Genomic DNA, 23,091 nt, shown 5'->3' with positions numbered 1-23,091 from the left:
AAAAACCCCACTTGACTTCTACCTCTTGTCTTCCTCTCTCCCTCACGCATGCACCACGCACCTATGCCTGGGATGGTTTGGAATTCCAGGAGCATCCTATATGCAAAAATCCACAGCAATCATTAGAGGCTGCCCTTTGCTGGCAGGGATGGGAAATATGAATGGGAGTGTGAAGTGACTGCAAAAAAGGGCATGGCAAGATTAATTAGCAGCACTCTGCCAGCCTTGGACATCAGTATTCCTCACTGGCCAAACACCTCGTGCTCCTAATACACAGTTCCAGGGAAGCAAAGGCCACAGCTCATTTACAGAAGGGATGATTTCCATGTTTACTAGGTGTGTCTTTGCTCCCAAGCTGTCAGTTAGTTATTCCTTATGCTTCATGAAGCAAATGGTTTGTGTTCCAGTATCCAGTATCTCCAGTCTAAGTAGGGAAAAGAAAGTTGTGCTTTCTCAGCCCAGACTCTTATCCCAGGCCAGTGATACCCAGACCCTGCACTCAGGTGTTGGATGCACAACTCCCACCTCTCCCTTTTAGCACAAAGTAATGCTCAGTTTTGGATCTGTGTTAAGTAAACTATATCCAAATAGGCAGCAGGACACTTGGTTCCAGGATCTTCTCCCAGGTAACAAGGGATAGGATGAGAGAAAACATCCTCACATTTACATTGGATATTAGACAAAATTTTTTCACAGGAAGAGTTGTCAAGCACTGGCACAGGTTGCCCAGGGCAGTGGTGGAGTCACCATCCCTGGAAGGGCTCAAAAATCGTGGGGTGTGGCACCTGAGGACGTGGTTCAGTGGTGGACTTGATAATCTCAGAGGTCTTTTACAGCCTTAGTGATTCAGTGACTCCATGGAGAGAGTCAATCTCACAGGATTAAACTGCATTCTCCAGTGTAAATGTAAGGGCAGCTACATTGAGTTAAGCCCTGCATCTCTACTTGTCTGTTCTGTGGGATTAGTTTGGTTTACTTCATGCTATTCCTGACCACACCAGCAGAGTGTGGTAAAAATTTTTTAGTACTAAATCTGCATTTTCAGTACTTCATAATTCTGCTGGAGTTTTTCCAGTAAGGGAAAGGAAATGTGGTTTTGTTTCCTACCTCTTTCACAGTTCTGGTCTTACCTTATCTTGCATATATAATGAAGTATTTCACTAGAGAACATTCCTTCATGGTACTGCAATAATTGTGTCGCTGTCCTTACTTTACTCTGATTTTTTCCTATAAAAATATAGACACTTTTTTCTCCCAAGATTTAAATTTTGCTGAAACTGAGACCTTTCTTCTGGTCTCTAGATCCCACAATACTACTGGTGAACAGCATACACACAGCTCAGCTGTTCCTGCCTCTCCATCAGAGTTTGCCTCCCACTCCATAGCTTCAGTCAGGCTATTTCAAACGGGTTAATAAAGTTTTTCTGAAAATAAATTGAAAGGGATTTTTGGATCTAGCCAAATTTTGTTTATAGCTGAAGTAACTCCCTCCAGATGGTATCAGAATGCCTGGCTAGTTTTCCTTTGGCAGCTGTCTGGTTTGTTGGGGGTTGCTTTGTTCATATTTGTGCTAATGAGATGGTTTCTGTTGCCTTCCTTCGGTGCACGCAGGAGAGGTGCAGTGCCAGCTGTGTGAGGCTGAGCACGTGGAGGTTCCTGGGGAGGGCATTGCTCCCAGGTAGCAGTGTGGAGCTCCCTGCCAGGCTCTGGGTAATGATGAAGCTGCATGGGAAGCTGCTTTACCGTTCCTCTCCTCAGTGCAGACTGACTGCCAGAGAGAGAAAATGTAGTGAGGTGTCTGGGGTTTATGGTTTGTATCTGAGACTTCATACAGTTATTAAGACTTGGGTATTTCTGTTTTATGTTTTCTGCTCATCTCCCTGTTTCAACTGAAACACCTTTACAAATATGTTGAGCTCTTGGATTCTTTTAGCCTTTCTCACCACATCCCATGCATCTCCTGTAACACACCACTGTAGCATTCATGTTCTCTAGAGAGAGAGGCATAATTCTGTCTCTCAGGAGAAGCACAGAGAAAAGAAGAGAAAACAATCTTTATTTCTACTCCTTTGTTTTCCCTGTATAGAATTTAATATATAAATTGTTTACCTAAAGTGATTACTTGATTAGATTCTAGTAAAAGTTAAGTTCAATAACCAATCAAATCCAGCTGTATCTCAAACTCTCAAGAAACAGTCACAAGTTTATTAGTTAATAAGTAAGTAAAAAGTGTATATATATAAAATAAGATAATCTCTCTTTAAATAGTATATTAATGTAATATAGTATAGTTTTAATAAAACTATCCTTCAACTTTCTAATCTAAAACCAAACATCATCGTTTCTTCCCAGTTGGGGTTGCCCTTTTTTACTATACACCACTACTTATTTATTTGTCTGTGTCCTTCTGTAATCAGGTTGTGCACGTGCTCAGAGAAAGGAAGAAGGGAAATGACCGTCCTCTTAATTTTCTTTTTTTTCTCTTTCCCTGGTAAAAATTAAATTTTAAGCTCCTGCATAATTTAGATTTGTGTGTTTTCCACACGGTCCCTCTAGACAAGATTTATCACTTTGTTCGTTTTTAATTATGAAATAGGTTAAAGGAAATGCTGAGGAAGTTAAAGAAATTAAAACAATATACGTTTTAAAATAGCTCCAGTGTTCACCAGTGTTTTACTCTGATGGAATTTTTGACATTTGTTTTGGTGTGTGAAAGAAGCTGAAATTAAAATGAAGGGTAGAAATCTCATCTCTCGCTTGCTTATTAAGTTCTGAGGTGTTATTTTATTTGTATGTCCCATTCTCAGTGCATTCCTGGTTTTCATGCAAGATATCCAAGCTGTGGAATGTGAGAACCATGTACTTGATTAAATGTTTAAAAGATTTTTCCCTCTGTATTTCAGGCTCAGGGTGGAAGTGGCAATTTCAGCTGGTCCTCTTCTAACCAGGCAGTAGCCACAGTGACAGTCAAAGGAGTAATGACCACGGGGAGTGATGCTGGGGTCAGCATTATTCAGGCATTTGACGTGCGGAATCCACTGCATTATGGAGAAATGAAGGCAAGAGATTCATTGTTCAGTGATTGTTCTTAAATGTGGCTTTTGGAAACAGCAAAGGCACTGAGAATGCCATAGGCTTTCCCCTTCCACTTCCTGCCCTGTGGCAGGTTAAGTGATTAGTTTCAGTTTGTGCTTTAGGGAATCAAACACTGTCCAGTGCATTAACTTTACTCCCATTTTTGCCCCTTCCTGATTTCTTTGGCAAGTCTTTTTCCCTGATGGAAATTTTAAGTGCAAGAAGGAAATGGTAATTGACTCCTGGCCTGGCCATCCAAACAGACAAGCCAAACTAAAAATTCATTCTGTAGGGTAATAGGTGGGTGTTCTCCCTTGATATCAAAGGGTGACAGTTGTTATCAGGATGTACAAGGAAATTTCTGTCTGGAGAAGTAACTGAAGTGAGCACAGTGCTGCAGACTGACTGCAGATACTCAAGTTGGCCAAGAAAAAAAAAATTAGGAGAAAATGGCAATGAAAAATTTAGCTCCCAAGAGGGATTTTGTGGTGTCTCTGCAGACCAACCCCTATTCTTAGGTCATGGTGGTCAGTGTGTGTGGTTTGGAGTGAGGAGACTGCAGGAACAGTACATCTGGTGGCCTCAAAGGGAGGGGTGTGACATTAATTAAAATCTGTTCAGAATTTAGCTTACACACTCACTCTGAAATAATTCTCTGAACAACCTAGGATGCTGCTTTTTAGCAGTGCAGCAGTTACCAGCTGGAGACACAGGCAGGAAGATTTTTTCAGCTAAAACTTCTTATCTTCAAACATAAGTCAAAGCCTGAAGACAGAAAGAAACCTTCTGACCATGTGAGCTTTCAGAGCAGTGTATTGCACAATCTGAATAGGTTATTTTTGAATGCCTTTTTTCCTGTGTTAGGAGCTGCTTTCTGTGTGGAACAACTTTTCAGAGTTCTGTTTACTGACCTCAGTGAGCAAGTTTTTAGTAGTAGTAGTGTTAGGAGTAGTTAATCCACACAAATTACAGCTTCAGTTCTGTCCCATATGGTTTAGTATCCTGAAGCCAGTTGCAGAAGATGAAGTAGTTAAGGTACTGCAAATAAAAGCTGTGATTGCTCTGACATCTGTGGTCTGAGGTGGATTTTTTAATGGATGTTAAACCTCTCCCAGCTGGTGATGGTACCTCCTGGAGATAGCACACAACTTAGTCCACACTTCAAAGTCTGTAAAGCAGAAGAGAGAATTACAGGAGCAGCAGTAAAAGGGAGGCTCACCAAGCTGCTGTGGGCTTGGGCTGGCGTGGGAGCAGAGCACTGACCCAGGCCTGTCCTTGTTCCTTCCCTCGGGCAGGTGTACGTGAGCGAGCCCAGCGCCATGGAGTTCACTTCCTGCCAGGTGGAAGCACACGTGGGGCAGGTGCTGGAGCTGCCCCTGAGGATCAGTGGCTGGACCAGTGTGGACAGGGGCGAGCTGGTCCCCCTGAGCGACTGCTCACAGCTGGAGCTGGGGGTGGAGCTGGAGAACCCTGGCGTGTTCAGCCTACTTGAAGGTGCTTCAACTCCCTCCCTGGTTTGGAAGTTAAATTGGTGGCAGGTCACACCTCTCCCAAGTCACCAAGTCACACTTCTCCCTTAAATCACTGATTCATAGCTCTCTACAGTATCCCCACAGAAGTGCCAAACTTCAGAGGGGAGGGGGTCCAAGTAGTTGAATGGTTTGAGTTGGAGAGACCTTAAAAGTTCTTCCAGTCCCACCCCCTGCCATGGGCAAGGACACCTCCCACTGTCCCAGGCTGCTCCAAGTCTTGTCCAGCCTGGCCTTGGGCACTTTCAGGGATCCAGGGGCCACCACAGCTTCTCTGGGCACCCTGTGCCAGAGCCCTACCACTCTCTCAGCCAAGAATTCTTTCCCAGTATCCCATCTGAACCTTCTCTCTTTCAGTTTGATACCATTCTCCCTTGTCCTGTCCCTACATGTCCTTGTAAAAACTTCTTTCCATCTTTCTGGTAGGCTTCCTTCAAAAAGCTGTGTTGAATTTGATGAACATGCATGGGCATTTCTTTCCAAATAAGCTCTTATATATTTTTAATTTATCTGACAGGAAGACTTAAGCCAACTGCTGATTTTTGCAGTGGAGTGAGACTGAAGGCTGAATTTCAGGGGTACACCAGGCTGGTGGTTGTGTACACCCAGGGGCATGTGCGCCTCAGTGCCAGCATCGCCGTCGCCGCTTACCTCCCACTGAGAGTGAGTCTGCTTCCTCTGCTCCTGGAGAGATCCAGGATCCAGCACTGAAACACCTTTACATGACAGGGAGCAGGTTATGCAAGGAATAGGTTTGAAAAACCGAGGTGGGTGGGTTTACATTCCACCACTGGCTGGTTCAGTGAAAAAAATAAGAAAGAAGCTGAGTCCAGGGTCAATAGATGGAAATACAGAAGAGGCTGCTTTGTTGCTTCATCTGCAGAGGCCTAGCACTGACTGCAGGCTGAAGTCTGAGTATTTCACCATAGCTTTCCCTCAATATGGAAAAAATCTTAGTGCAAATCCTGCAGATTTGTGTTTATAATGATGTAATATGATGTTGTGAAACACAAACTGGAAATTATTTTTGTGTACTAAATGTCAGGTTAATTGCTGTGGTGGTGAACAGCACAGGCTGTCCCAGGGATGCACATCAGTGCAGAATTTGTTAGATAGGTTTGAAGTAAAACTTATGTAGGAGAATAACTACATACACAGAACTATTCTGGAGAGAACATTGTCAAGTGAAAGTACAATTTGATGTAATTTCATTCATTTTGAATACTTCTTTAAAAGTGTAGCAGAATACTATCTCTCTGTGCTCAGAAGAATATATTAAGGGTCTCCCTTTTGCTGTAATTCTTCATAAGAGACATGTGATTAAAATGCAGCTAAAACTTGTATTTGGATCTATGGTTTCCTTTGAATCTAATCCAGCTGGACAGAATCCTTGTGGATTTTGGTGCAGCTCTGTTTTTCACTAAGTGTGCTGACAGACCACTGCATGGGAGAAATCACAGCCTTATCCAAGTATAGTTGTTCCATTCAGAAGGAGGTTTATTTTGCAGAGCATAACCAAACAGTGCAAATAGATGATTAATTTTCAATTAATTAATGAATTGATTACAGGCTATCGATCCACCATCTGTCACTTTAGTGACTTTGGGTTCCTCTAAGGATATGTTGTTTGAAGGAGGACCGAGGCCATGGGTCCAAGAACCTTCCAAGTTCTTCCGGAATGTTGCTGCTGAGGATGCAGAAAGCATTGCCCTGTCTTTACTTGAACCTCCCACACCTCGAAACAGCAACCAGCACTGGGTTAGGGTGCTGTGCAGGAGCCTGGGAGAGCAGGTGAGTGCCAGAAGGGCTTGCTGTTGCCCTCCGTCAGGCACTGAGAACTGGCTCCAGACAGATTTATGGTGCCATATGCCTGTTATGTAGCTAGATGCTTTTATAATGAGCCAGTAAAGAACTTGGGTAAGTACATTGTTTATGCATTTTGATGCAGATTTTAGAGTGAGCATTTCACAACAGTACGTTAAAAAGTGGTTTATGATGGGTTTATTGCAGTATAAACTCAAGTTGTGGAAGCCTTATGTTGTGGGATGCATTGAACATCCTAATGAGTGCAGGTTCAGGTTGCATGAACAGGATGAGAGCAGAACGTTACTGAGCAGGCTGACTTCTCTGTCTAACCTGCTCCTCTTAACTGTGTTACCTTCCAGTGTAATTCTGTTTATTCTAACAAATGGCAGCCCCAGGAATTGACTGCTCTGCTCTCTGTGCAGCCTTGGTGAGCGTGGCTGTGCTCATTCTCCACCTGGTTTTGTTCTCTCCAACATACAGAAATGATTTCTCCTGCTTTACTCACCCTCCTCAGCCCATGAAGCTTTTAGCTTCAATATAGTGTTCTCCTCCTGCAATTCTGCAAGGCCTAAGCATTGGTTGGGCTGCCAAGTTCCACTGATTTCCTCAGTGGACACTTTGCAAAGTGGAGCTGTTTCTGTAAGTGCAGATTGCAAAGGAACAGGCCTTGGTGTTGGTGTGCAGGTCTGTGCAAGGCTGGCTGTCCCCAGCACATCACACCTGCGTGGCTCTGCCCAGCACCAGTGCATGGGGGGATGGGGCAGGTGACCAGAGCTGCCTCAGCCTTCTCTGGTTTTATATCCACTTCACTTTGCTGAAGGCTAAAAAAGGAGTGTAAAATAAGAGATGAGATGTTTTTAAACACACTGAAGTGACTATAAATGTTGCCTTTGGGCTGTTCTGTTCTCACTCTGCAGGAACACCTGCTGTTTTCTTTCTCAGTTACATGAGATTTGTTATTTGAATCAAGTTTGATAGTAATGAACATGAACACCGAGGAAAGAGTTCCTAGGAACAGTACTTTCATAGTGATAAAGAATTGTTCTTGAAATATGCTCTCTCTTTTACATCTTCCTGTGTCTTAATAGTGCTGTAAATCCCCAAGAACTGTACTTTTGCTTTTCATTCTGATACCACAGTGTAACTGAGACCTGTGGAAATACAGCATGCCTGAACTAAACTCTTTCCTCATTTGCTGTTTTCAGGTTATTACCTTAAGAGTTGGGAACAGCCCCACAGTCACCAACCCTTTCCCAGCGGTTGAGCCTGCTGTCGTGAAGCTAGTCTGTGCCATCCCTTCCCGGCTGACTTTGATTCCTGTTTATGGCAGCCCTCAGCTTGATCTCTCCTGCCCTTTGCTCCAGCAGAGCAAGCAAGTGGTAAGCCTGGGAAGTGGCAGGAGAAGGTGTTCTTAGAGCTGAAAAATCAGCGTTTGGAGCTCCATGTGTGAAACAAAGCATCTGAGCTGCTGCAAGAGGAACAGTAACTGGTGCTGTGGCCACACTGGTGTCCTTGGGAGCTCCTGCACAGAGCAGGCTGGGGGGGTCCTGCAGTAAATGGACAAGAGATATGTGTACATCATCAGGCATAAAGAATTTTGCTATTCTGTTTTCCTTCCTAATGGGTGTTGTCGCATGTTGGCTGCTGAGTAAACCACGTTTTGTTGTGTTAATATTCCCAGGTAAATGTAAAAGTCATCCTCCTTCCCTAAAATGAATAATTTTAAAGAGCTTCTATGTAATAACAAGAGGAGATGGAGACTTTTGTGTATTATTAGCCACCTCAGAGCTCACCTGCTTTTCTGGCTCCATTATGTGTCAGCCTACCTTGGTGCACTGCTGTTGCTAATGCATTTCACCAGAGCAACACCGGAATTTTGAGCTTTAGCAAACAGCAGTGTTTGTCATAATTTATTTGAATTTAAAAACAATTTCGTTGAGCTGTGGTTCAATTTTGTTGTTGTTGGTTTGGGGATTTTTTTGTTTGTTTGTTTGAAGGTAATTCACTGGCTAAAAAAACCCCAAACCCATGCTCCAGTAAAAGCCCCTTAGAGTTCAGAGATTCACGGAATGCTCTGAGTTGGAAGGGACCCACAGGGATCCTGGAATCCAGCTCCAAGTGGCCCATACAGGACTTGAACCTACCTGGTGTAAGCAGCACTATGCTCTGACCAGCTGAGATAATCTCAGGGCTGTTGGAGCACAGCTTAATGCCTTGCACTGATGGCTCCTTTTAATGAACATTCCTTATGCATTGATGTTGTAACAAACCTCATGGAACTCAGCATACGTTTTCTTTAATGATTAAAAAATCCTGTTGTATCTGTTCAGTTCAAAATATTTCTTCTTTTTCAGGTTCCTGTTTCCAATTACCGCAATCCAGTACTGGATTTGGCTGCCTATGACCAGCAAGGCAGGAAATTTGATAACTTCAGCTCTCTTAGTGTTGTGTGGGAATCCACAAATAAGGCCATTGCTCGTATTGAGCCGGAGCTGCCAATGGAGCTGACTCTGAAGGAAGAGGGCAATGGTCAGAAGAAAATGCACGGTATGAGTGGGCTGAAATGAGCATTTAATTGTTTGAAGGTCTGGATTAAATCTGCTTGGCAATGTCTCATCTTGATTAAAGAAATTACTGTAATCTGCAGTCATACTTCAGCTTAACATCAATGTGCATTTTTTAGTGTGTGCTATCAAAGAGAGGAGAAAAAAGGAACCAAGTCCAAAGTCTAGAACCTGTCTTGAGAAAGGAAGTTCTTGTCTGATGAGAACGATCCTAGAGGAACTGAGTGTATTTTTCATCTTATGTTACATTCTAGGCTTACAAACTGTGGTAGTTGACCGTGAATTTGGAACTGCTGCCATCTCTGCCACTGCCACTGGATTCCAGCAGCCCCACCTGAAGGCAGCCAGGGCCAAAATACCGGTAACAGTACCTGGGGGGATTTGCCATTTCCCTGTGGTTAATACCCAGTGTTCAGCTGGCTTTATTTCCTCCCCACACAGTACTGTACAAATGAGGCAGCTCCCTGGTGGAGTCCGGTTCATTCTGCAGAGGTTTGATACTGGTTCATGGTTTTCCTGCTTTCCTCTGCACTGGGTGCTGCTATCCAAATCAAATCTGTCCAAGTCCTTGGGAGGTTTTTAACCATCTGAGCAAGGGTGTTACAGAGAAGTGTTTCAGTTGGTTTTGTTTCAGTTTAGGGTTTTTTAATGAATTGGTGAATCTCTGCTGCTTGTCCTTCACTAAAGCAGCCATGTGCTTCATGCAGCTGTCACTGGGGAAAGCAAATGGATTATTGCCCCTGCAGAGCTGGGTGGGAAAGTTCTGCATGAGCAAAGCAAAAGCTGACTGATTCCTCATATGGACCATATGTTAGTCTGGGCTCTGACTAATGCTCTGTTTTTTTTTTTTTTTCTGAGAGACTCCTCCATTGTACAATGCCAGCCGTAAGCCCAGGCTCTCATTTCACAAGTCATTAGCCACTCCCTGAAATACTTAGTGTGTAGCTACTCAACCTAGGGAAGAAAAACAGCAAAAGGTAGTGATGATGAACAAAGAGGGCAGGTGTAAACAGCTGGCAGTTTTCTGTTTATGTCACTTTTGTAAGCTGAATATATAAGGGCAGGTTTCAGCCTGTGGTATAACCTGACATATGCAATAACTGACTCTTAAAATATTCTGCTTCCTAACTGCAATTTCTATTTAATCTTGTTAAGCAAGATTTTAAGTGGATTTGAACTATATGCAGTACCTTGAAAACATACTTGAGGCAAAAAGTAAAATATGCAATGAGAGGTTACAGGATTTAACTCAAAGCAGGTAGCAGATGGGCACCAGTAATGTGAAATACTCTGCAGGCCAGGTTCTTCTCAGCATGGCCTAGATGTGGCATTTGCTTAGTAAATTCTTTGAGAGGTGATCTTTTTTGGCACTTGGTTCTTGACTTTTCTGTGATGTTTCCACTCTTCTCATGTTGGAAAAGCATGGTGCAGATGCATTTCCCCTGAAGAATTTGACTACAGCTTAGTGAGAATTACTGCAGAGACACAGTTACTTTGCTGCTGAAGTTATTTGAGATATTTAGTTGTGTTTCTTTTTTTTTTCTCTTAAAAATTGAGTTGTAATATGGATACTTGATGTTCTGCAATCATTTTGTAGTTCACTGTGCTCTGCTTTGTTAAACCAGTATTACATATTCTTTCTTACTTTCAGAAATAATTGGTAAAACAAATGCTCTGAACTTTGCCTTGAATTCAGAGAACACTGGAATATTCTTAAGTTCTGTTCTCTGTGTTTAAATTTGGGAGGACTCTGGTAGCTGTAGATGCCAGTCCCGCTGCACTTTGTAGGCTCATGAGTTGTTTTTTTTTTTTTTAAATGAGGTGACCTGGGTGCATTTTTCAAGTACATCAGCAATGGGCTTCTCTGTTCTGCTTTCAAACCTGCCCATTCTCCTTCCTTGCAGCCAAAAACACAAACAAGAATCTAGTAGATGGGATATTAAGATGTCTTGACTGTTGGTCCATGTTTAAGTGGAACACCCTATTATGTCATTAGGGAAAGATGGCATCCTTTCTACATCAAGGAAATAATTCTACTAATGAGGTGAAATGGGTACAGAGTAGCGACTTCCTCTAGAAATCTTTTTCCTTTTCTGAGCTAATGTTGTTATGAGTGAGTGATTAAACCTGCATTTGGTCCAGTGTTCATGTACTTATATTTAAGGAAGAATTTCTCTTGGTAGCCTGCTAAGAAGAATCATGAAAAGATGAGTTAGAGCTAAAAAACTTTGTGTAGTTTGCCTTATCATTCTGTATGAACTTAGGCCATGGCTCAGAGTCTGTGCTTGTCAGACATCATTCACTGATCCTGCAGTCCTGGGCCCTTGTCCTCTACCTTGGCCAGGGGTGCAGAACAGACCAGCCCTGAGGATCCCCTTCCCTGTGCAGGATGACTGACGGAGCCCTCTGGATCTTGTAGCATCTCTTCCCTCAGCCTGTGCTCTGAGCTTTGGTTGCCTGCTTTAAACATCCTTCCTGCACACACAGGACTCTGGCAGTGTTGTGCCTCTTGGCTCTAACTGCTAACATTGTTCTTGCAGCATGAAGCTGTGCTCCCAGGGCCTGCCACCATTGAACTGATGCTCGTGGAAGATGTGAAAGTGAGCCCCACTGGGCTCTCCATCTTCAACCACCCTGACATCCAGGTGAGGAGTTACTCTGCTGCTTTCCACCATCAGGGAGGAAAACATCACACATTACGGAAGGTGTGTGAGGAGACAGCTCTACTAGAAAGATACAATCTTAATTCTGGATGCTTTTCTGGTTTTGCAGGCAGAACTTCTCATCCAGCAAGGTTCTGGATATTTTTTCATTAATACCAGTGTGCCAAATATTGTAAGAGTGACACATGAGGAGACTCAAGGCATTGCTTTGGTGAGTGCAGTATTTTATAGTTTTACACCTTTTTGGCAAGCAGGTTATTGTTCTGCAGCTTCAGCACTCATGGGTGTTTTGCAGCAGGTGTGGATAGAGAGGCAGTAGCTGCATTTTGGATGTGTTTGCCTGTCACAGTTGTGCTTCAGGCAGGGGATCTTTGCACTGACATTTTCAGGTATAGTCTCAGGTACAGGAAATTGTTTCATTACAGCTGTGATGCACTTGTGTTCTCTGTATAAGATAAAAGCCAGGTCCAAGTACTTCACCCATTACAACTTTGTAGTAAAATGTTCCTGATTCCACAAATACACCACAAAGAATAACTTGACAGAATTATTCAGAAGCTACACATAACATTAATTGGTCTCCAAAGTAATACTGGAGTATTTGCTGTGGGCCAGTAGTTCTGAAGGCTTCAAATTCTTCTGTCTTGTAGTGCTGTTTCAGGGTACTTTTAAATCACAGCATTGCATCCTGATTTTGTGAATGAATCTCTATTAAAGAGTTTATTCTGATCTCCATATAAAGTTTCTAATACACTTTTCCACTAGAAGATGCCACTAAAGTTCAAGTGTGCTTGACTTCATCAGGCCTGGGATATGAAATGCATTCTGCAGTGAACACCAATAAAACTGTGTGTTTGCATTGCTGCTTTCATTAGGCAAGAACTTGAAATGAAGCAAGTTGCTCTAAAGGGTGGTTTTTATAAATGTATAATTTACAGGTTTGTCTTTTAAGAAGTAATGCTGATAAAGTTGTGAAATAGTGATAACTAAGGTGGAAATTAGAATATCAAAAGAATTTGTGAAACATTTTCATTGTCTCTAACTAGTGTAAGTGGGAGGGGGGAGTATTTTTTTCAACTAGGCACAGAAGTGAGAAAAAAGTAGAAGAGATGAGGAGTTTTTTGTACATAGTACACTGTTCAAACTCTCAATAGTTTTTTAGCTAAGTCTCCCTGATGGGTTTAACTGATGTACATGAGATAGCTTCAGTGCTCTCGTCTGGAATTCAGGAGTGCATCAGTGACAGCAAGATAGACTTTGTGAAGTGTAGGAAGAGATTTAACTGCCTGTCAGATTAAAGGAGAGAAAAGTCCACTTTAAACACATTTTTTAAAAAACGCAACCCCACACACATTTGGCAGGCTTGTTAGCCCTGTGTGCTGTGCTTGGGTTACATCCCAGTGCAAGTCCTGGGTTTTTCCATGGAAGCAGCCGAATGGCCTGGGAAATCAGCAGGCTCTGTCAGGCTGCTGCCATGGCAGGTACCAGTGCAGCCAAGTTGACAGAGGATGAGTTGGCAGTAAACTCTTCTGAGAAACTAAATTCAAGTTATCTGGAGCAGTGATTCCTAGACTTTTCGGTGGGACTGCCAAGGAGAAATTCTGTAGCTCTCCCTCTGGTTTTGACACAGCAGCTTCTCTGGGCATAGGTGGGTGGTAGCAGGGGAGGAGTGAAGAGTGGTTTCCAGTGCAATATCCCTGGATACTGGGAGGCACTGGGCACATAATGGGAGAGGAGAACAGCAGAGTTTGCTGAGACACGGAGAGTTTTAAAAGTTGCAGTAGCCCTGCTTGCCCTTTTCCCTGTTTGCTTTCTCTGGTCTCCCAGCCCAGCTGAGCTCTGTTCCAGCTCCCTCCCCTGGCCACTTCCCCCTGCCCTGCTGTCCAGCCCCTGTATTAGCCGCCCTCTCTGGGAACTGCTGCTGTTCTGGAAGTGACCTTTATTAAAACTTCACATCCCTTTCTATTTTGAGGCAGAAAAATGGAGTAGTGCCCTCACAGAACAAAATGTCAGCTTTCCCCACTGCTCTGCTGCTGACTCCTGTGGTGCTGCTGGGCAGTGCTGAGAGTTCACTGAACTCCTGTGTGCTGGGGGGCCTGGCCATGTCCCCTTGTTCAGAGTTCAGAGCACACAACAGGACACCCAGCTTCACTGCTGTCCCTGGCCAAAGGGAGGAGAACAGCTGGGATTGTCCTGAGGTCTGTGACAAGGTCAGGGAGTTGCAGGAGAACTGCAGAGCTGATGTGAGCAAGGTGTGGGTGCATGGCCTTGGGAGAGGGGACTTTGGGATGGGTGCTTAGTTCTTAGGGCTTGTGTTTGGGACCAGAGGCCTCTCTCTTCATTGTTTTATTCTCTTTATCCATTAAGTGTAACATTCTCTTTCTTTAAAATTAATGTAATAACAGTTTTATTAAAGAAACACCTGATCTGTCAATTGTCGTCTTCTTTGCCAGGATCTACCACCAGGTGTTGGCTGCTCAAATGAAAAGCAGTGACAGTAGAGTACAAATCTTACTGGAAGCAATACCAATGCTTTTTGTCCTCTATTTTTTTTTTCCTTATCACTTTGGTTTTCACTCTACTAAGAAAAGTTTTGTTGCTCTAAATTATTTGTGTGTTTTTTCTCCTGATGGTGGGAAAGTAACAGGATGCCAGACTGATCCAGATGAAGAGCTGTTAATTCACTTGGTGTTTGGGGGCTGTTTGCACTAGCTCAGTAGCATGGTACTTTTTACAGATGTTTTACAGCTTGATTTTTATTTTGGTGGAAGAATTCTCCTTGTCTAAGCTTGGAGATTTCTGCATCCAACTTCTTCTGCCCTGAAAGTGATACAAATTTTATCCTGTGAACAGCAGACAAAAGAAGTGCTATAATGCAGTTTTCTTTTGGCATTGCAGGTGCAGCCTCTGCTCCCAGGATCAGTGACTGTAATGATTCATGACCTGTGTCTGGCTTTCCCTGCCCCAGCTGAAGCTGAAATTCATGTATCTGATATCCAGGAATTGTACGTGCGAGTTGTTGACAAGGTCAGTGCCTTGGAAGCAGCATTAGGAGCTGATCCAGCCTGCCCTGACTCCCTGTGCTGCTCCTGAACACAGAGATCAGACATGGACAAGATGCTACAACAGAGAAACAACTACAACCTCCCTGTGTCTCTCCCTCCCAAATTTATCCCTTTAGGTTATAAGTGTCTCAGAGTATCAGGTATCTGTTCATGTTCTGTGTGGCAGCAATCTCAGCTTTTGCATTTACACAGCAGTATTATTCCATAATTTATATGGACATACTCATTTACATTTCCTCCCGTTTAAAGTGCATGTGAGCAATTCTTTTAGGAGTAGGTTTTGCCCCAAGGTCATTTTCCATATGTCAGGTTTTAAAACTGAACAGAAAAAAGTCCAGCTCATTGCTCTTGCCAGCTTGGGTGCACCTTAAACAAAAGAAGTGTTGGTATTTCTGTATGTTTTAATTATGCCCTTGCCAGCTGAAGGACCTGAGTTCATTCATTTCATCTGACACTAACTCTAGCTGGCAGGGATTAGTCTTTAAAATCAGTGCTAGTCTAACCTTGGGGCTCTATCTCCACTACCCTACTACAAGTGTAACATAAAATAAAATGAAAATGTTTATGCTAATAAATAAGAGTGGTTTGAATGCAGAATGACTGGATATATCTGTTTCAGGTGGAGATTGGAAAATCAGTTAAGGCTTATGTCAGAGTTCTGGATGACTCAAAGAAACCTTTTCTGGCAAAATACTTCCCTGTCATGGATCTCAGTCTCAGAGCAGCATCTCAGCTTGTCTCACTTGTGTAAGTTAATGGATTTTTGAAATTAATCTGTGAATAAGAATTGGCAAAAAATGAATAAAGGTATTAGCTTAGAGGCATGATAATACACAATGGCTGAGATTCTATTTGTTTTATTTTTGTGAAGCTTTAATTACTTGTTAAAAGGTAAAAAAATATTATTTGTGAGGGAAATTGCCTGAACTAACAGCCTGAATGTTGCTGGCTGACGAATGAGACTGCATTCCTCCAGTGTGATGACTGATGAAGCTTTGTGCATTTTGGAAGCAATGACTTGGCAAAGAATGTCAGGTGAAGAGTGCTGTGTGAAGGCACATCTGAGTGTGAAGACACTCACTGTGTCTGTTACTTGTTTCATTTTCACTTTGAGTATTTAATGTTTCAGTAAAGCACTGTTTGCAAAGAGCTGTCATGTGTAAAAATGTGATAATTTCCTTAACTTTGCTTCAGACAGTCACTTAGCCTTGTGATAAAACTGCTGGTCACTAAATGAGTCCTTTGCTTTGCTATTTGTAATTTACACAGTAATTTATTATCTCTTTAATGGATTTCTTTGCAGCCCCCTGAGGGAGGCTCTGGATGACCACACTGCTGCTTTCCTGGTGCGTGGGGTGACCATTGGGCAGACGAGTCTGATGGCAACTGTGGCTGACAGAAGAGGACAGAGAATCAACTCTGCTCCACAGCAGATTGAAGTAAATAATTTCAGATAAGATACATGCATAAAGAAATCTGTGCTACAGTGGAACAGGAATACATAAATTATGGTTACAGTATAATAATCAATTTGCCATAAAATTCATTCTGTCTGGAAGCTGACCTAATGCCAGTCAGATTTCAGTGTTGTTTAACTGCAGATGATGAGTTAAATTTCTGCATGCTCAGTTTACTGTGATTAAGCAACTAAAGACTCAGTTGTGCACTTGTATTGTTTTGTGGTATAATTTATCTGACTGAAGGATCCTGAACACAGGTATTCATATTTCTGTTTTTAGGTCTTTCCCCCATTTAGACTACTGCCAAGGAAAGTGACCCTAATTATTGGGGCCATGATTCAGGTGAGGCATCTTCTTATATATTTTCTTTACTTTGTAATTTCTGTTGTAAAATAAATCTTCATAACTGGATTTTCAGCAGTAGATACTCAACTTGACATTTATCTGCATTCACACTGAATGGACTGACAGGATTGGTAGAGAGGGACTTTGGGCAAGGGCCTGGAGTGACAGGACACAGGGAGTGGCTTCAACCCAACACAGGGCGGGGTCACATGGGATATTGGGAAGGAATTGTTCCCTGTGAGAGTGGGGAGGCCCTGGCACCTGGTGCCCAGAGCTGCTGTGGCTGCCCCTGGATCCCTGGCAGTGCCCAAGGCCAGGCTGGACAGGGCTTGGAGCACCCTGGGATAGTGGAAGGTGTCCCTGCCCATGGAACAAGATGAGTTTTGAGGTCCTTCCCAACCCAGCCCATTATGTTTCTGTGATGAATACTCCTACGAGCAAGAACAGTGTCATTCTTGAGCCAGCTTCTGTTTTGCTCTATTTCTGGATCAAAGGATTTGTATTTGCTTTTGTCAATTGAGTGTCAGCTTTTCTGGTGTTAAATACCAGCACAGCATGAGTAAATCTGTCAGCTCCATGAAATTAGGCATAGTGGGCTTGTTGTTCACACTGAAACACAGAGCAGAGCTCTACACCAGGGGGCTGAGGAGAAGGGGAGGAAAAGTTTGCTGAAACTTTCTGGAGTGGAGGTGGCATCTGCCTGTGACACTCTGTGAGGCACAGAGTCCACTTCTGTGCTCATCTCACACGTTTCCCAGGCTGACATCCTGCTAGGACCTGGGGGAATAGTCCTGGAGCTGTCCTGGGAAGGTGCAGGCAGCACTGAAGTCACTGTGGTGCTGAGCAGGGAGGGTGTGCCCTGTAGTGGTGACCAGAAGAACTATCTGAAGGGTTCATTAGCTGTTCTGTGTGCTGTTCTGACAGATCAGTGCTGAAGGAGGTCCCCAGCCTCTCTCCAACGTCATTTTCTCTATTGACAACGAGCACATTGCAGCAGTGAACAGCTCTGGGCTGGTCAGAGGAGTGGCCATTGGCAGCGGGGTGGTGACAGGAGTGCTGCAGGCTCTTGATGCAGAGACAGAGAAGCTTGTGGCAGTGTCCCAGGTAATGTTTGTGGTGCTGTTGGGGGCTGACAGGGACTCTCTGACTCATGGCTTTGGCTCTGAAAGGGGGGACAGAGTCTTTCTGCATGAGCAGTGTTACCTCATGCACTTCTCTGGCTTCCTGAAGAAGAAAACTCAGTGTTCCTTCTCCCTGGCATGTGAACTTACACAGGTACTGGCACAGGTAGTACTTTGAACAGGCAGGTAAATCTTGCTGTGCCTTAAATCAGAGTCTCTCAGATAACCAGGGAGGCTTTATGGATTGGAGTCTTCAGGATTGGTTAGTGCATCTAGAAAAGCCCATCTAAAGAAGCCTTTCCAGCACAGCAGAAGGTTATCTTGGTCTGCATTCCCTCTTAGGTCAGGATGATCCAGAAGGTAGCTGTTGCTGAAAAAACCACACATTGTCTCCTAAGCTGCAGCAGTCTGTATAGAACACTGTCGTCCCTTTTTGTGTCCTGAACCCATCTCTGTGAGGTGCAAGCAGTGAATCCCTGACGTTCCCTCAGAATCTGTGTCCTTAGATTTTCCTGCAGCTGAGTGTGAGGGAGGTGGGCAGGCCTGCAAGGGAGCCCAAGTCCCTGGGACTTGCATGAGACTCAGATAAACAGAACTTGGGCCAGATCTTATGACCTCTTCTTTTGAGCTCAGGGCAGCACAGCTGCTGTGAACCACAAAGATCTGCTGCTTGACAGGTGTCAGCACAGTCCAAGAAGACACAAAATAAATAAATCAAGAAATCTCTGCTTTTTCATGTATGGGCAGCAGGGCAGCAGTCTGGCCTAATGGTGTGACAGGAGGCAAAGTGAACTTGAAAGGTCAGTCTGCTGCCCAGTGAGGTCCAGATCTGACCTTTCCTCCCCGGTATATAGCAGGAATAAAATCTGTCGGGAATGCCTGGATATATGAAGAGGAGATACCAGAGTAAAACATCATCCTTTTATTCTCAGTTGTCCCATTTGGTGCTCTACAATCCTCATTTCATTCTAACTCCTTCTCTATGTCTTCCTTTACCCCTGGGTTTCTTCATCCCTCTTCTGCTGGGGCCCCCTGTGATCTTGTCTGCTGCTGTCTCTCACCTCTCAGCTCCATCATTCATGTCATCAGTAATTTAGGGGGCATTTTAAATGCTTATAAATCAAAATTTAATCCTTTTCAGTTTTTTACAGTCCTGCTGAATTTGTCCATCTGTATTTCCTCTGTCAAGTCATGCAAATGACAGAGCAACAGTGATTAGATAATGGCAAAATACTGGCTGTAGAGCCTGAAAGTGAAGTCTGGTTTCTGTTTGACAAGTGCTTACACTGTCTTCCCTTCCTCCTTCCCAGGACAAGGTGGAAGTTGAGGTGGTACAGCTGACAGCTGTGAGAATTCGGGCACCCATCACACGAATGAAAGCTGGTACTCAGGTGAGTTGGTTTGGGATTGGCTTTTGTCACCTTCACATGTTGGAACTGCAGCTTGTGCTCATTGCTGTCACATCATCTGGTGACAGCACTGCAGCTCTGGGAGGAACCATTTTCTTCATGAGAGACCCGTCTCTTAATCAGAGAGAATTTTCATTCTCTTTGCTGTGGGCAGGTGTTTGGTTTGCATGCTGGCATTACCTAAGCAGGCTGGTTTCTCTCTTTCCAGATGCCAGTTTATGTCATGGGCATCACCAGCACTCAGACTCCTTTCTCCTTCGGCAGTGCTGTGCCAGGCTTAACGTTCCACTGGTCTGTCACCAAGAGGGACACTCTGGATGTCAGGACAAGGCACAGTGAGGTAAAGTGTGTGTGTGTGTGTAGTGCATGTGTGTGCAGCTTGGGAAAAGGAAACGGCCACATCAGGGCAATGCAGGGAATATTGCTGCCTCCACTGCCTCAAAACCCAGGATCAGTTGTCAGCAGCTCGGTGCCAATGTCTGCGCTTTCCATGAGTCAAACTTTAATGCCTTTCTCCTGTCCAAGGCTGCTTTTCAGCTTCCTGCAAACTACAACTTTGCGGTGGATGTTTATGGCAGAGTAAAGGGAAGAACAGGCCTCAAAGTTGTAGTGAAGGTCCTTGATGCTGCAGCCAACCAGTTCTACAACATGGCAAGAGAACTGTCCGACGAAATCCAGATTCAGGTAGGATGATTTTCTACACAGTTGTTCATGTTGAAGTATCTCCTTCAGAACTGGACTGAAGTCTGTATTTGAAATCAGGAATTTGAAATGCAGGAGTAGCTCCAGCTTTGATTTATCTTTGAGCCCTTACTCTTGTTTGTATAATGTTCCTCACTGGGGCTCATTCAGTTCATGGGCTCATGGGGATAGGGGGAGTCTAAAGTAACTCAGGTGAATATGGGGTTCCCAACACCTTTTCCCTTGAGAAGTCTTCTGTTTTCATGCTAAAGAAAATTCCTGAACTTACTACAAGCCAGTTTAGCCATAGCCCTGGAAATAAATACTCTCAGAATAACTTGTAGAAGATACTGGCTCTCCCATTCTCAAATATTCATGTTCAGTTGTCTTTTTTACCATATATATTATACAAGAGAAGAAAGAAAGTTACAGCTCTGTTTAGTTTGTTTGTTTATTTTGAAGATTAAACAAATAAAGTAAATTACTGTCTGCACACAACAGTGGGCCAAAATGCCTCTTACTTTCCAGGTGTTTGAAAAACTTCATCTAGTCACTCCAGAGGCAGAAGCAGAGCAGATCCTCATGTCACCAAATTCCTTTATTAAACTTCGGACCAACAGGTCAGTGCTCAGTTTCCATACTGTGGCTTGTGTCACCCCTGTATCCAAACTGTAGGACAACTGTGTTTAAGGGAGTTGTTTCAGTCTCTCAGTAGCACTGTTCCTCCATTTAATACACAGTTTACCTGCTGGTTCATGGTATCTTACTGTTCTCTCAGGCTTTGTCAAATCTTTTATTAGATTGTAGCTGTAAAATTTATTCAATACTGGGAACTTTCAGATCCTTTCTTTAAAAGCAGCTGAGCCAGTTAAAGCAGTACCCTGCTGCCTGCTTCCTGTGGAGGTTTTGATGGGTGATTGAGGCTTTGTGGAATATAATTCTGTGTATTTCGCACACAGAGGTTATGGTTGGATTTTCAGATTAAAATGTCATTTCCAAATGAGAAATTCTTTTTACATAATCTGTTTTCAAAGATGTGACATTTTAGACTCATACCAGGCTTGAAATGTAGTTTTCCCAGCATAATAGTGGTCAGATAGAGACAGTAGGACACACACTGAGGGCAAAGCTTTAGAGGCATTTGCATTTTAGGGGGAGGGAACCCTAAGTTTCATGGAATCACAGAATGGTTTGTATTGAAAGAGACCCTAAATATGGTTTTACACATTTAAGGGGTTCTTTACTTTCTGTTTTGCTTCAGGGACCGAGTGGCCTCCCTAAGTTACCGTGTCCTGGATGGCCCAGACAAAGTTCCTGTAGTGAAAATTGATGAGAGAGGATTCCTTGTCTCTGGGTCTGTGATCGGATCCTCAACCATTGAAGTGATTTCACAAGAATTGTTTGGCATCAACCAGACCATCATAGCTGCTGTTAAGGTACTGTCAGCTCCCTTCCTTTGCACTTTGCTCAAGTACATCTTCACTACTCCAACAGGGATTGTTGGCTACACTTCTTGAACTTCACTTCTGAAAAATGAGCAGTGTAGGAATTAACAGTTCTGAGCTCTGAACCATAGGACACCAGGGAGTGTAAGCTCATCATCTCTGTTCAAAAAACCCTTGAGCCAAGAACTTCCTGCATCTGGCAGCATGAGCCTTGAGATACCCATTGCTCCCCTTCCTCCTATCCCTTTTTACTGTCAGCATCTTCCCTCTGTCCCAGCTAAAGGAGAAAAATGTACAATTGAGTGCTTTAAGTTATTTCTAAGTTTAATTCCTGTAATCACTGTGAAGTGGCTTGGTGGATTTTTTTAATTTGAATTTTGGAATTTCCCAAATTCATCTCCAGCTCTGTTACTGATGACCTTTTTTCTTCCCATTGGCAAGTGAAAGATGTCTGATGAGTTTGGGGTGGCTCAAATGCCATTTAGTCAGCACGCAGTGGGACTGAAGTCAGATCCCCCCGTGTGAGTTTGTCCTGTACCCAGGATGGTGATACAGAGCTCTCTGTAGCAGGACCCATCTCAGTTCAGCACCTTGTACAGCTCATTTGTTTTCCTGTACTTACTACAACTGTAGTGCCTTTATGGAAATTATATTTTTAACCCCATGAGGTAACACAATTCATTTTATGGCTGAAGAGCTGAGAGAGCTTGAGAGGTTTTGCCGAAGGTCGTGTCAGAAAACTTGTGACAGAGCTGGAGATGAGCTTGAATCTACTGTGTCATTCTAAGGCAAAGCTCTCTCCTTCACTTTGTCCTTCTTTCATAAGGTTTGGTGTTGTCTGTTTACAAAGTGTACACAATTAAGAATCAAACTGCTGCAGCAGCATCACCTAACACTTAGACCTTGAACTTGTTCAAAGAAGGGTTCTTACATAAGCCAGGGAGGGTGGGGGAAGAAGAAGTGACAGTGAGCTTAGTGTGGGACCAAGCTCAGCACTTGCCTGGACCTGCTGCACTCGGTATTTTATTTTATTTTATTTTATTTTTTATTTAATTAAAAAAAATACATCAAAACCCAAGATACTTTAACAGTAAAAGGCTATTTTCATCAATATTAAATATAGCAGTTGTCCCTTGTGGGACAGTTGCTGAGATTTTAAAGTAAAGCAAGCTTGATAATCTGTCAGGGAAATGGGTTATTGTTGGCTTGTAATCACAGCTTGTTGGGCAGAGATCTGTGTGCATGGAGATTTTAACTGATGAAACCAGCCTGTGGAGCAGACAGTGGGATATACTGATGTTATAGCTGCTTTTTTTTTTTTTTTTTTTTTTTTCCGGATTCACCAAAGATGTATTTTGCTTGAGGCCAAATTTGTCCTTTCCTTTTTAAGTTCTGACATGTACATTTTCAGATTGCAGAGTTTTACGTTTTAGCTGAGCCTCTTAGGTCAGGAAAATAAAGGGATTTTTCTACGAGATAAGCTTGAGGCCTTCTTTTAAAATAGTTTTCTCAATATATTTGAGGAGTTTTGCTTCCTTTGTCCATTATTTGTTTTTCAACAGCTGTAACAAAAAGAGCAGATATAGTTATTTTTGTTGGGTAATTTTGCTCGTTAACCTAGGTAAGTTAATCAAGAATAGTAATATGCAATTTAAACACCAAAAGAATAGGTTGTCAAGTCTTTGTCTTCAGAAAACCTTTCTTGACTGGAGCGTTACTGCAGAAATGTGGGGCTGTGCACATATGGTTAATGGAGCAGACTCTCCTGAGGAGTTCAGAGCAGTTCCCAACTTCTGTCTTGGCTGAGGAGAGGCACTGAGGGAACCAAGCTCAGCCTGCTGAGCCCTCAGGGCTTGTCAGCTTGCAGCTCTGCCTGGAACAGCTTGGCTTTCTCACCTGCTGCAGGGGAGCTGGGCAGCAGTGACCAT

General features: G+C 43.3%; 1 protein-coding gene across 1 annotated transcript in view; it reads left to right on the top strand.

Moving 5' to 3' along the window:
• Nucleotides 1-23,091, top strand: part of NUP210 (nucleoporin 210) — a 48,934-nt gene that overhangs the window by 15,963 nt on the left and 9,880 nt on the right. Inside the window, exons 12-30 of the mRNA XM_053953999.1 lie at nt 2,904-3,059; nt 4,371-4,569; nt 5,122-5,267; nt 6,174-6,395; nt 7,616-7,789; nt 8,765-8,957; nt 9,229-9,335; nt 11,515-11,619; nt 11,747-11,848; nt 14,536-14,664; nt 15,322-15,449; nt 16,006-16,141; nt 16,442-16,504; nt 17,432-17,611; nt 18,939-19,019; nt 19,246-19,377; nt 19,563-19,721; nt 20,247-20,338; nt 20,980-21,154. Of these exons, the coding sequence (XP_053809974.1) occupies nt 2,904-3,059; nt 4,371-4,569; nt 5,122-5,267; nt 6,174-6,395; nt 7,616-7,789; nt 8,765-8,957; nt 9,229-9,335; nt 11,515-11,619; nt 11,747-11,848; nt 14,536-14,664; nt 15,322-15,449; nt 16,006-16,141; nt 16,442-16,504; nt 17,432-17,611; nt 18,939-19,019; nt 19,246-19,377; nt 19,563-19,721; nt 20,247-20,338; nt 20,980-21,154 (2,679 nt within the window). The remainder of the gene's footprint in view (nt 1-2,903; nt 3,060-4,370; nt 4,570-5,121; nt 5,268-6,173; nt 6,396-7,615; nt 7,790-8,764; nt 8,958-9,228; nt 9,336-11,514; nt 11,620-11,746; nt 11,849-14,535; nt 14,665-15,321; nt 15,450-16,005; nt 16,142-16,441; nt 16,505-17,431; nt 17,612-18,938; nt 19,020-19,245; nt 19,378-19,562; nt 19,722-20,246; nt 20,339-20,979; nt 21,155-23,091) is intronic.

The sequence above is a fragment of the Vidua chalybeata genome, chromosome 12 (assembly GCF_026979565.1).
Source record: "Vidua chalybeata isolate OUT-0048 chromosome 12, bVidCha1 merged haplotype, whole genome shotgun sequence".
Taxonomy (NCBI): Eukaryota; Metazoa; Chordata; class Aves; order Passeriformes; family Viduidae; genus Vidua; species Vidua chalybeata.
Note: the sequence above shows the minus strand (reverse complement) of the source record. Positions and strands in the feature narration are given on the sequence as shown.